The sequence below is a fragment of the Drosophila serrata genome, unplaced genomic scaffold (genome assembly GCF_035046125.1).
Source record: "Drosophila serrata isolate PLE 108 unplaced genomic scaffold, ASM3504612v1 contig_347, whole genome shotgun sequence".
In the NCBI taxonomy this organism is placed as follows: Eukaryota; Metazoa; Arthropoda; class Insecta; order Diptera; family Drosophilidae; genus Drosophila; species Drosophila serrata.
The window spans coordinates 635,194-648,622 of NW_028257245.1; the positions used below are offsets into that span (position 1 = coordinate 635,194).

Consider the following 13,429-nt stretch of genomic DNA (forward strand, 5'->3'; position numbering starts at 1 on the left):
GATAAAAATCTGTTCAAACCTAAAAAAAATATAAATATTAATTATATCTACATGTATGTTTTCAAATTATTTTAAATGAAAACCAACCCCAATCCGATTTTTAAGCACGTAGTTGACAACCCTACGGTTTTTTCGATCGCTCAGCAAACGGTCACACTGCGGGATGGCGTCAATTTGAAAACAACGGAACCAGAAAATTTTATCGCGTCCTTTGCAGCGTGCTTCCTTTGCCACGCATTTACTGGGAAAATAGTACATTGTTTGAATTAAAGTTAGTGTGAAAGAAAGAATACTAGTGTGCGGGAAGCTCGTGAGCGTAAAATTATATACCCAGCTATTGAGATCATTCGGAAAATGGAGCTCTCCGCCTTGGCGTCGTATGATGATCTGCGACGCTGCATGCAGGTATTGACCGATGGAACGGCCGAGGAGGGTGAGTAAATGTAACCGGATGCGGTGCGAGTGACAGTACCTTCAACTGCGTTGTCGTCCTAGAGTTTCTCCGTTTTTTGCGGATCTTCGAGCATTACCACGAAAAGTGTGCCGGGTACGCGGCCGAGACGGCGAGGATCCAAACCGAACTGGACAAGTCGCTAACCAAGATGGGCGATTTGGAGGGCAAGCTGTTTCACGCTCGTCGTATCATTGACACTGAGATGAAGGCCCGCCGCCAGGCGGAGCATGAGCGCGACGCCATGGAGGGCAAGATCATGGCAGTGGCGGATCTGCTGCGCCACGAGCGAAATTTGAACAATGAGACCCGCGATAAGCTGGCCTTCCTTAACACGCTGCCGTCATCCAGGAAACGAAAATCCCTAAACACAGTGCGCGAGGACAAGTCGTATGGCGACATCAACTCCACCGGCTCGTTGCTGTCCGATCTGTCCATCACGCACTCCGAGGATGACTTCCTGGACGTGCGCAGATCTAAGTCCTGGCGTGAGCACCGTCCCTCGCTGCCAAAGAACCCCATTCCCAGTGTGGGCAACAAGAGATCACGCCTCAGCTCGGGACTGAATGGAAGCATGTCGGTGAATACGCCTACCACCACGACAAAGTCACGGCGTTCGGCTGTCGGTATCGGAGTCGAGCAGCACACAGTGGACGTGGGTCAGGGCGCTGAGCGCTTCTGTGCCACCACCAAGGTGACTATACCCCAGGATGGGCAAGGCGTGATCCGGGCAGAGTCGACCATTGAGTCCTTGCCAGTGATTGGCGGCCCAGACAGGATCGGCGATGGCCTGTCCTCGACGCCGCGTCGCTCGGTACTAAAAGAGCCAAATGCTCCGCCCCTGACCCCTCTAAACAAGAAGACTCCTCTGATGGCCGCCGACACGGCCACTCCGACCCAGCACCGTCCGCTGATGAGGAAGCACAGCTTCACCCAAAAGACTTTCTTGCGGGGCGACAACTGTGTGCAGTGTCAGAAGCGGTAAGACAGATATTTCCATACAATAAAAAGTACAGTTTAAAATTTTAAATATTCCCTTTCCAGAATTCGATTTGGATCGGTTGGCCTGCGTTGCCGGGATTGCCCGGTACGCTGTCACCTCGACTGCTGGTATCTACTAACCGTTAGCTGTGTTCCCCAGACGGGAACGCCCACAACGAAGACGCTGACCGGTTACGTCAGTGACTTTGCCCCGTCCATTGCACCCATGATTCCGGCTTTGATCGTGCACTGTGTTAATGAGATCGAGGCGCGTGGCCTTACCGAGGTGGGTCTGTATCGAGCCTCGTCTTCGGAGCGCGAGTACAAGGCGCTAAAGGAGCAGTTCTTGCGGGGAAAGACAACGCCTCATTTGGGCAACACAGATGTCTATGTGCTGTGCTGTTGCGTCAAGGATTTCCTGAGGTCCCTGACAGAGCCCCTTATCCCGACCAGCCAGTGGAAGGATTTCGCCAACGCCGTACAGAATCCGGATATTAATGCCGCTCAGGATATGCTGTGCAAGTCAGTGAAACAGCTGCCACAGGCAAATCGAGACACGCTGGCTTTCCTTGTGCTGCACTTTCAGCGCATTGCCGAGTGCCCCGTGGTGCTGATGCCGATCGATAATATCGCGCTCATCTTTGGCCCCACCATAGTAGGCTATTCATCGGCGGATCCCGATCCTCACGCCATATACACGGAGGTATTCACCCAGAAGCAGGTGATGAAGGCGCTGCTTGAGCTGTCTGCATCGTTCTGGGAGCAGTACATAGCTATTGATATGAACCCCACTCCAGCGACAGTGATTAAACGAGTGCCCAGCAGCAAGAACGACTTACTTTCGCTATATGGTAAGTTATATATATTGGGGGTAAAATGAAAATCACTTTTCTAAGACACTGTTTCCTTGCAGCCACTCCATTCAAGGGCGGCACCATAAAGAAGCGCAAGTTCTATGGCACGCCGCCGCCTCAGTCTGCGCACAAGAAATAACATTGTCTTTCCGCGTTTGGGAAAGCATTTGACGTGTTACTTAAGTTTACTTCAAGTATTTACAGTTTTTGTTTCCGGCCACAGCAATTTCCGAGCTGTATTTATATTTTGTACCCCACTAACCCCGACTAGGATATGTTTTTCTTTATAATTAATACGTTCAATTATAAAACAAGAACACTTTATTCTAACTAACATGAGTATACTCGCCTTGAATGAGAAATAAAATAAGGTATGGATTTTGAAAAGCAATTGAATAAAACTACATTTAGATTTATACAAATTAAATGCACTATATTTTATATAAACTATATACATATAACGGTTTACTATTGCAAAATCCAGATTATAAATGGGAAGTACAGCTTATCTAAAAATAAAAACCAGCTCGGTTAATGCCAGCCTCCCTCAATACAGACAAAACAATAATCAACGCCTCTGAGAAAAGCCCATGACATGGGCACAGCACTTGCACAGCTATCGTCATATCATCATCAAACGGGTTTTCGATACCCCGACAATAATACCCTCTGGCCACAACATGGAATCCAGCAGTCTGTCTACCGAAAGCCATCAGGAATGTTCGACGATCGTTCTCTCCAGCTGCTGCTTCTTCTCTCCCTGGCGGTGATCACTTGCTGCTCCGCATCACCAAACGCTACGAGATGCAGCCATCGTTGCGACAGCGGCGAGTGCATCGAACTGGATCAGCTTTGCGATGGTAAGGCCAACTGTTTGGATGCCTCTGACGAAACAAAGGCCTTGTGTGAGAAGGTCTGGTGTCCGGGCTACGGATTCCGCTGCAGTTACGGAGCGTGTGTAGCCAGTACGGCGGTGTGTGACGGCACTCGAGACTGTGTGGACGGGTCAGACGAGGAGGGCTGGCTATGTCGAGCGCAAATGCAGCAGGCCAACTGCGACAATTGGGAGTTATACTGCTCCTCCGGCCAGTGCATGCCCTACTTCAAGCTGTGCAACGGTATCAAGGATTGCGCGGGCGGAGACGACGAGCAGGATTCGCTGTGCGAAGGTGTTGCTATACCGAATACAACTGCCAGATCAACTACGGTGACCACTGAATCGAATGTCATTATCATGACCTCCACGATTGGTATAAGACAGATACCAAATCAGACTAAGGAAGCTAAAGAATGCGTGGTCCCTCAGCTGCCGAATGTGATAGTTAAGCATTTAAGCAATGCCGTCCTTTATGCAGGCTCAAAGGTGCCGAACGGCACTCGTATCTCGTACGATTGTCCTGCCGATCACTTTCTGAAAGGAGAGCATGAGAACCTATGCTTGGGATCAATATGGACTGAACAGTTTCCGTACTGTGAAAGTGAGTATGGATGGAGGATGAAAAGGAACCTTCTACTATATATACTTTTACATATTTTCCTTGTAGCACCCACAGCATTCGTATTTAGCCTTGTGATAACGATATTCTCTTTCCTGATTGTCGTTTTGCTTTTCCTGATTTGGCGGGTTCGACGAGATAACAATGGAAGGCGGCGGCGTGAGGAGCACATTTGGTTGGTGGAGACCAATACTGCTCATCCACCAGCACAGCCTGACTTACCAAAGGTCTAAGAATAATAGCTATGTTTAAGATAAAATTCGTGATAATATTGTTCATTTCATTTTAATTTATACAATGAATTACAATTAAGACAAATAAGCATTAAATTCGTAATGTTTATTTTATTTATTTATTTACGCTTTCGAGAAGACCTGAAGTGTTCGCATTCTTTAAATTTATATTTTTTATTTTTATTTGATATTTTATTGAACAATAATTGAAAACTTTTCTGTGTTAGTTTTCAGAAAGTTAATAAGTCTGCATACTACATTTAAAAAAAATTACAATTTTCGTAAATTTTTGACAATTTTAACATTTTTTTTAATTTTGGAAAAATTAGCAACAAAAAAGTTTTTCCCCACATGGCTAGATAGAGTTTCCTGTTGATGCTGATCAAGAATATATATGTACATATGATTTATACATTTGTAAAATAATGATTCCCCTCGCAGGGGTGTAAAAATAAATGTATATATTTTGCTGAAGGCCCTAGAAGCTATTGCTCAAACCCATTGTTAGCACGTAGTTTTAACTAAAGGCTAGCATTATATAAATAAATAATATTAAATTAATAAGAAGCATAATAATCGCGCGCAATGTTGCTTTAATATTTTAAAAACCCGTTGAAACAGAAAATTTTCAGTCTTCGTGGGATTTTCGGTCTACAAAAGCACGTTCACACTGCTCGCCAAAGCCCCCATATTGCTCCAGTGCTCCAACGCGTAGGTAACCATCTTAAGTGGCTCCAGATTGATTCCTCCTTTGATTAGATAACAAATTTCACTTGCAGCCGGTGTCATCGTCTCCTTGAAAATGGCCAACATTGCTAAACTCTTTGCCTCCCGTGCCCAGGGTGTGCTGCAGGCAGCAGCCCGGCAGCCACAGGTGGCCGCCCGCTTCAGCAGCTCCTGTAAGTATGGTAGAGATTTACACAAGATCAAAGTCCACGCGGTCCCCACTCCACCCGAGAAATACTATTCCAATTAACCAGATGCCGGCTACTCGCCAGAGATCTTTGGTATTTTTCCATTGCCGGTCCAAAACATTGATTGCGTAACAGCACAACGATCACCTCATCACCTCATCACCCCTCCCTATCTCTCTCGTTTGCTCCCCCACAGCGACCAACACCTGGGAGTACATCAAGACCGAGGTGACTGGCGAGGGCCAGAATGTGGCCGTGATCACTCTCAACCGCCCCAAGGCTCTGAACGCCCTCTGCAATGGACTGATGAAGGAGCTGTCCACCGCCTTGAAGCAGTTCGGCAAGGACAAGAGCATCGCCGCCATCGTCTTGACAGGCAGTGAGAAGGCCTTCGCCGCTGGAGCCGATATCAAGGAGATGTTGCCCAACACTTACTCGCAGTGCATCCAGGGTAACTTCCTCAATGACTGGACCGAGGTGGCCCGCACCCAGAAGCCCATCATTGCGGCCGTCAATGGCTACGCTCTGGGCGGTGGCTGTGAGCTGGCCATGATGTGCGACATCATCTATGCCGGTGACAAGGCCAAGTTTGGCCAGCCCGAGATTGCCCTGGGCACCATTCCCGGAGCCGGCGGCACTCAGCGTCTGACCCGTGTGGTTGGCAAGTCCAAGGCCATGGAGATGTGCCTCACTGGAAACATGATTGGTGCCCAAGAGGCGGAGAAGCTGGGTCTGGCCAGCAAGGTTGTGCCCGCCGACCAGCTGCTCGCAGAAGCCGTCAAGCTGGGCGAGAAGATCGGCACCCACTCCAACCTGATTGTGCAGCTGTGCAAGGAGTCTGTGAACACTGCCTATGAGACCACGCTCCAGGAGGGTCTCAAGTTTGAGCGTCGCACCTTCCATGCCACGTTCTCAACGGTGCGTTTTTGCCTTAATGCGACAAGTGTTATGTAATCTTATTTGTTTTGTTTATATTTCCCAGGCTGATCGCAAGGAGGGCATGACCGCCTTCGCCGAGAAGCGTCCAGCCAAGTTCACCAACGAGTAAGGCTCTGGATATTATCCGGATTCCTGTCAGACGCCAGCATTGCATTTATATTCTTGTAACAAAATCTGTTGTTTTTTGTAAGCAATTAAAAATTTAATCGTGATAACTTAAAACTGTAAACTGTGTGATGAACGGCAAGACTGGCTGCCAGGTTGAGTATTATGTATGCTGCTATAAAGGTGTTACTCCCACCTGACAGCCAGTCTCTTTGTCCAGAAACGGATCTGGTTCTAATCGAAACTAAAGGCATGCATTGACCACTTCCGAGGCTTTCTGTATTTTACTTGCTTCTCGGAGGTCAGGTTAGTTGAAAAGCTGTGCGAGACGTCTCGTTTTCTTTTTGGAATAAATTCGTCATCATCCTTTCGAAAATCGATACCTCCCCGTATTCTTCCCAACCCACAATACCTGGAATCGGTGGACGCATATCTAGTTTGCTGACAAGACCAGGGAAAAGATCCTTGGATGTTTTCTTGGCATGTTTCTTTACAATGCCAACGCTTCCTATGAGGACAACATCGTTGGGGGTTTTCTTGGAAGCGTTGGCATCTTGGTTGAATCATGGACGAACACAAAGGGCACCTACTACATGACTCACTTTTTGCCCACGATCCTTTTTGGGTTTCCTGCTGGACGCAGGAAGAACGCTGCTGTTGGACTCTGCATGGATCACAACTCAAACCCTTACGTGGAGTTTTCCTGGTTTTAGTATACCTCTTGCTCCTTCCTGAATTTGGCCTTGTATATAGCCATCTTAAGAAGTCAGTTCGTTCGTTCCCGGATGAGTGCGGAAAAGGGACACATTTTTTCGTGATTGGATCGCATCGGATAGGAATAGGTTTGCTTGGACACCGCATTAAATTTCGATGAACTTCCAGGCAGACGTTTCTATCAGTTACTTTGCAATCTCTAGGACAGTGTGTCACACATTTTCTGACCTGCTCATTTTTTACAAATCTTCTGGTTACTGCAGGCTTAGCTGGGATCCTATTTTTATTACGTTTAGGATCAACATTTGGAGTTACTTGTGACCTCTGCACTTTTGTGCTGTTGAAAGGGTTGTCCAGATGTATCTTCTTGGATTGGCTGCTCTTTAAATGGAAACTACAACTGGGCTCAGCAACAGGCCGGGTGCATGAGGACTTCTTACAGCGCAAAGGTCTTCCACTATTATCCGGTCTATTGCTGCAAATTTTGGGTTTTTTAATCTCTTTTTCCGATAATCGTAACTCCTCTTGTTCTGTAATCTTCGGAATTATTTTCGAACTGCTAGGGTTAGTATTTGTCAGTTTTGTCTGGGTCATACCCTTAGCAGAATTTTCTTGACGACAGTACCAATAGTTATGATCTTCATTTAGAGGTACTAGTTGCTTCGCCCCATAACATGGACAAGCATTTTGAATCCCAGAGTTAACTTTTGGCTCCTCGATATTCCTGCTATTGGGAGGAGTGTCAAACTTCGATTGGTTGGTCTGGGTGCATGAGCAACCTTTACAGGGCACGGGTTTTTTATTATTATCCTGACTATTGCCGCTAAAGTTAGGTTTCTCGGATTGTCTGGAGTTTTCCATGCCTTTTTCCTCCTCTCTTTCCGCCGATCTTGATTTTCTTTGTTCCGTATTCTCCATATTCATTTCGGACCAGTATGGGTTTGTTTCTGTCCAATATTTGTTGGTCTGACACTTGCAAATCTTCTGTTGATAAAAGTCCGAATGGTTCTGATCTTCCGTAACCTCCGGATTGTCTTCAGACCCGTGTGGGTTTGTTTCTTCCCAATATTTGTGGGTCTGACACTTGCAAGTTTTCTCTTGATTAAAGTTCTGATCTTCTTTTGGAGGTACTCGTTGCTTCACCTTGGAAAATAGACAAGCCTTTCGAACTTCGGTTTTCCTTTTTGGCTTTTCAAATTTTCTGGTATTGGAAAACTTGTCTGGGTTTTCCATATTGGATTGCTTTGTCTTTAAATGTTGACCAGAACTGGGTTTAGGAACGTTCATGCTACATGAGTGTCCCTTACATGGATAAGGTATTTCACTATTATCCGGACTATTGCCGCTAAAGTTAGGGTTTTCTTTCTCTGTTTCTGCTAATCTTGAGTATTCTTGTTCTGTTATAATTGGACTTATATTGGACCCGTTTGGGCTTGTTTCTGGTAAATTTTTCTGTCTCCGACACTTGCAATTTGCAATGCTTACCTTCTTCTTTTGGCGAAAGTCTGAATTTAAAGCGGATGCTTTGGAACTTGATCTATTGCGAAGAATTCCCCTGCTGTTATTGTCTCTTAGATCGGTTCTTTGGGAGCTATTTACCGAGTTCTTTTGACACATACAACCATCCAATACCGTTTCCCCGAAGGAATTATTTTCAGCGCTGAAGCACTGACTGCATCTGCTTTGGTTAGAACCCTCATTCCGTGGACATACCTCGCCACTGCATCCTTGGAAGACCTTGAGGAATGCACTTTTAAAGTAGTCCATGAGACGAGGATCCCTGTGTCTTCTGTTCCTACGAGTCGACGGAACTACCCCTTGACCTGAAGGGCAAGTACATTTTGTTAGCCGGTCGATGAAAGTTTTCATCTTGGGAGGTTTGTGGGCCGGCTTGGCATCCGAAGAATTGGAAGTTTTCGTTTCTATATTTTCCTGACAATTATTCTTATTATTTAAGTCCTTCTGGCTGGGGCTGCAACTAGATTCTCTGACTTCCTCTGTGGTAGAGGGCAACTCCAAGTTATCAACATACAGCCACGTTAGGTCATTTGAGTTCATATACTTATTCTGATTCCATTTATCTCTGGTATGCCGGACCCTGCGCTTCTTGTAACGCTTGGGCCCAAATGAAAATGGAGCAGAAGGACTAAAATCTAACTCCTGTCCCCGTAAAAGGCGCCTGCGATACTCCAGGTCATTCTTTTCCATGGGATATGGGAATTCTAAGGGGGCTGCGGTATCAATGCCCGGACGCATGTGACGTCTCTTGCCCGCCGGATCGTATTTGTAGTAGGAAAAGCTCACCTTGGGGCGCTTGCACTTGCACATCATATGCCCTCGCATCCTGGTATGGTGTTGCTTGAGAAGGCTTAGGAACTCCGGTGATACACGTCGTCCAGGGACAGAGTAAGAGGTCGCCTTGAGTCTCCGTTGCCGTTGGCATACCAACGGATTTTTGGCTGATAATGCCCGGGTACCCAGATACCATTCCGTCGCATTGTCATCCACATCGTAGTACTTCGCACTCTCCATGACCGACCCGAGTGGGTCTTCTATTCCCGATTCGCTAGAAGGATCGCGCTGAATATCCATGCAGTTCATCGCCTCCAGGGAGGCATGTTCCTTGGTGAGAAAATCGTAGTAGGATGTGCAGGTTATCTGTGAGTTCAGCTTCTTGGTCTTTGATGCATTTATGATTTCCATTGTGAAACAGGGAAATTTTGTATATAAAATTAAAACCAAATGTTAAAAAAATAAACCGAGAAATAGGTGTCAAATTCAAGATTGCAAAAATTGTATTCAGTAACACATTTTATACTAAAAACACTGAAATACCTTGAATTGGAAAATAATCTTTGGACAATCATAAGATGACAAAATGCATTGTCTTTATAATGATTCTTCATGGATTATTGTTCTCTTCAAGGATTCTATGTTAGGGATATTGAGTATTTTAGAATTTAAAAGTGTTTAGGGCACCATTCCTCCTTATTCTTCTCATTATTTACACCTTTTTCCCTTTTTTGCAATTTATGTGTTTTGTCTTCTGGGTTAAGTCAGAATCTGGCTTTAAAAATTCTGCGGATTGTTAAGGATATGTATGAGATGATTATATAAATAGTATATTGAATTCCTTACCACTTGTATGCGCATCAAATGTGTCACATTTCTGGGTCTCCTTTAACACTGTCTTTTCAGGTGCCTTTGGCTTTGCCTGCTGATGCTCTTGTTGATCCTGGCTTCTACAGCATCGTTTTTTTGTGAGTTCATACGTTGTATCTGACAGTTGCTGGCCGAAAAAGTTGGAGCGCTCCGGCATCTGCAACTTCTGTATCAAATTGGGGTATTTTTGATTGGGTTTCCGCTTTTTCTTGGTTTGTTCTATCTTCCGCGGTCGCATTTTCTGGAGCATCTCGATGTTTTCCTTTATGAAATCCCTTGGTGGTTTTGGTGGCTGAAAATCCTCACGGATAGCAACATACTTCATCAGCTCCTGGATGCGTGCCTGCACGTCGGCCTTCTCCTCAACCACAAACTCCTCCTGGTATTGCTTTTGCCAGGCAAATTCCTTGAGGGCTTCGTGCTCGAACTGCTTGATCTCGTCACGCACCGATTTCAGTGAAACGGAACTATTCCTTCGGGTTTTCAGCTCCGAGTCCGATGGACATGCACTTGGCACCCTGTGCTTCGATTTGAATTTTTTCTTGGCCTTTTGTGCTTTGACAAAGCTGGTGATTAGTTTGCTCAGGGTCTTTTTCAAGTTTGTGTCTTGGTAGTCCTTTGGGTCGGCGTCGAACATAGCACTATCTGATGCCTTTTCCCTCTCACTTACGGTCTGGAAGGACTGGGTAATGTCCGAACCACTTGGATGCCCGCTCTTCCCTGCCATTTCTGATATTTCATTGTACCTGATCGGACCCGATTTTTCACTCATCAGGTTGGTAATACTCTTTGTATTCAAATAGCAAATTGCATCCTTCGAGCCGCTCTGCTCTATTATTTTCCGATCTGGCAGTGAGTTCCTGATATAATAATTAAACTTTTCTAGCTTTTTCCCGATAAGGTAAGGGCGATGTTTACTTGAGGACACAACAGGTGCCTGTGTTTTTTTCTCCTTTGGCATATTCGAAGGGAAGCTCAAGCCCTTTTCGTCCATGTCGTTTAGAATTTGGTGGGAAGAAAGGGAAGCCTTTGATTTCAAAATACTACGTAGCGAATTATTCTTATATCCATCCGAATTAACAGGTATTATTCGTGATTGGCTCATCTCGACCTCTTTTTGGTTTGGCATCGGGTGCCTGGATGTAGCGATTTTGGATACTCCGTAGGTCGTTTCGTATTTGGGTTTCAGTGTACCCTTGGGGAATCCAGGAGTGGACTTTCCTGCTCCTTTTTTGTCCGGGAATATTTCGTGATGGCTCATAAGAGCCTCATTTAGTTCGGGCATAGTGGCTTCCTTGCCCCTCAACGTTTCATGGAACTGTTTGCTAAATTGAGGTTTTATTTCACCACTAGGCAAGTGCCTAAATTGATCGGTTTTAGAAACTCCATAATTCGGCTCGGATTCCGTTTTCTGTTTAAACTTCCGCTTTCCGGAAGATGATTTTTCTGCACTCTTCATATTCGGCAATATTTCGTGATGGCTCATTAGGACATCATTAAGCTCAGGATTATGCTTCTCTTTCCCCCTTAGCATTTTGTGAAACTGTTTGGAAAATTTTGGTTTTAGTTCACCGCTAGGCAAGTGGCTAGATTTGTCGGTTTGTCGGTTGTCGGTAGGCATGTGCCAGGACTTGACCTTTTTGGAAACTCCGTAATTGGGCTCAGAGTCTTCTTTCGGTCTAGATTTGTGAGAAAGGGATTTGTCTGCCTTTTCCCTTTCTTCTTTATTTAAATTTCTTTCAAGAGGAATTTTATCACGACTCTTGAGAGCAGATAACAGTTCGGGAATCTCGACGTTCTTTCCTTGGACCAGTTTATCGAAGGGCTTTGACATCTTTGGCTTGAGCACATATTTAGCTTTCACCATTTGCCTATAGTTCCATGAAAACTTCGCTCCCACATGAGTAGTTCTATTTTTTTGAATCCCAACTGGTAAATTCTGATTTTCCCGAAGCGAATAAAACTGGGGAACTTTTACAGCCTTAGCCTCTGGCATTTGATCAACAGAATCAGGGTGGGGATCGCTTTTATCGATTAAAGCCAATGAGTCATTCTGGAAGTGGGAGTAGGGAGTGGACTTCTCGGCGATTCTCTTTTTTAAATTCTTCGCAGGTAGACACAGGTCGGTAATAAACTCTCGAAACCTCTCAGCATCCTTGATGCTATGACTCTTCTCATACGTTCCAAGTGGGATATTCAATACTTCATAAGGAGTTTCTGTGCCCACTTTCTTCTTGTCCTTGCCAATTCTTCCCACCTTGCTAAAAATCTTCATTAGGTCTTTCTCCACCTGTTCGGGCGTTATCTTTTCCCTCTTTTCTTTTATAGGTTTTTCTTTACCATAGAAATCCTTTCCTGGTTTTTTAAGCACCTGCTCCTTTTCAAGCCTCCATCGAATGGATCGCTTTTGATTTAGCTCAAAGAGTCGCTGGAACTTTTCATGTGCCTCGAGTTTCTTAACTTGATTCTGTAGCATAGCCACCATGTTCTTCTCCTCCTCTGCCTTGGCCTCCTTTTGAAGTCTTTTCTCGATTTCCTCCCGCCACTTGGGCTTCTTATTCCCAAAGAAGGATCTCTGGACGAGCGGTGCTTGGTAGATTTCGAGTAGTCTGGCGTTGCATCCTTCAAGTGTAGTTTTACTTTTCCGAAGATCTTCATGTTGCGTAAGGGTTCGATTTTCCTTCTCAGGAGTTCTAATTCTTCTTTTCCTGCATCCACACAGGACCTTGTAGGCATGTTTATCGGCTCCAATTTCTTTACAAATGGATGGATAATCAGGGATCTAAGAAAGATTCGTAAAAGTAAAATTGAAAATGATTTTGGAGACATTACACAAGATTGTCAAAACTTTAACAACATTATTTGCTTTTTATTCTTAAAAAAATAAACAAAATCATAAAAATTTCCTTTGAAGTTTAAAAAATATATGAACTAAGCTATTTTAAGTAATATCCCTTATCAACACACCCTTTACCTTCTTATTGTAATTTAGTAAATAATTTTATATTTACCTTCGAGAAAGCCCAAGCATCACTGTAATTTAGTTTTCCCATCTTCCATTTCATCTCTTTGTACGGCTTTTGCTGCCGGGGACAACAATTACATCTACTGCGATTCTTAAACACAGACATAATGTATTTATCAAACACAAGGAAATTTTTGCGCTAAATCCAAAAATTGATTTATTTTGAAATTTAACTCAAGGGTGGTCACACTACCAGTGCACTGAAAGCTTGAAAGAACTGGGGAGAGCGAATTCGGGCTACGCCGAGCTCGTCAATTCGCCGCACCTTAGCGCATTTCGATATTGCGCGCTTAGAATTCGGATTTTTAGGAAATAATTATCGGTAGCTTTATGGCTTAAGCTGCTTAATAGAATGGTCAATAAAATACACGGTATAATTAATTGTGCAAATATATTTTAAATTAATCTTTTTAATTTTCCTCAAGGGATGTAAAGTTATGGTATTTGGGTAATTTGTACGGGTATTGTGGTACAAATTTTAGTAGAAAATTGTTACAAGTATATAATCTTATTACTCTTTTCAGTTAGAAAGAGGTATGATTACTGAATTTGATA

At 44.4% G+C, this 13,429-nt stretch overlaps 5 protein-coding genes across 5 annotated transcripts; 3 read left to right on the plus strand and 2 right to left on the minus strand.

The window, feature by feature from the left end:
• The first annotated feature begins 116 nt into the window (after positions 1 to 116).
• tum (Rac GTPase activating protein tumbleweed) lies at positions 117 to 2,713 on the plus strand. The gene is made up of 4 exons (XM_020960018.2): positions 117 to 433; positions 496 to 1,432; positions 1,496 to 2,283; positions 2,346 to 2,713. The coding sequence occupies exons 1-4, from the start codon at positions 355 to 357 to the stop codon at positions 2,423 to 2,425; spliced, it is 1,884 nt and encodes a 627-aa protein (XP_020815677.2). The 5' UTR covers positions 117 to 354; the 3' UTR covers positions 2,426 to 2,713.
• On the plus strand, positions 2,699 to 4,111 carry LOC110189639 (uncharacterized). Its single transcript, XM_020959785.2, has 2 exons — positions 2,699 to 3,764; positions 3,831 to 4,111. Exons 1-2 carry the CDS (start codon positions 2,882 to 2,884, stop codon positions 4,013 to 4,015), a joined length of 1,068 nt encoding a protein of 355 aa, XP_020815444.2. The 5' UTR covers positions 2,699 to 2,881; the 3' UTR covers positions 4,016 to 4,111.
• A 514-nt stretch (positions 4,112 to 4,625) lies between these two features.
• Positions 4,626 to 6,090, plus strand: Echs1 (Enoyl-CoA hydratase, short chain 1). Its single transcript, XM_020959457.2, has 4 exons — positions 4,626 to 4,726; positions 4,795 to 4,914; positions 5,126 to 5,847; positions 5,912 to 6,090. Exons 2-4 carry the CDS (start codon positions 4,818 to 4,820, stop codon positions 5,975 to 5,977), a joined length of 885 nt encoding a protein of 294 aa, XP_020815116.1. The 5' UTR covers positions 4,626 to 4,726; positions 4,795 to 4,817; the 3' UTR covers positions 5,978 to 6,090.
• Positions 6,049 to 9,391, minus strand: LOC110189401 (uncharacterized). The gene has a single exon (XM_020959455.2). It carries the CDS (start codon positions 9,388 to 9,390, stop codon positions 6,208 to 6,210), a length of 3,183 nt encoding a protein of 1,060 aa, XP_020815114.2. The 5' UTR covers position 9,391; the 3' UTR covers positions 6,049 to 6,207.
• A 63-nt stretch (positions 9,392 to 9,454) lies between these two features.
• On the minus strand, positions 9,455 to 13,069 carry LOC110189402 (uncharacterized). Its single transcript, XM_020959456.2, is given in 4 exon segments — positions 9,455 to 9,724; positions 9,727 to 9,765; positions 9,826 to 12,631; positions 12,861 to 13,069. Coding segments are annotated over 4 exon segments (3,042 nt in total). The 5' UTR covers positions 12,981 to 13,069; the 3' UTR covers positions 9,455 to 9,647.
• Positions 13,070 to 13,429: the final 360 nt, after the last annotated feature.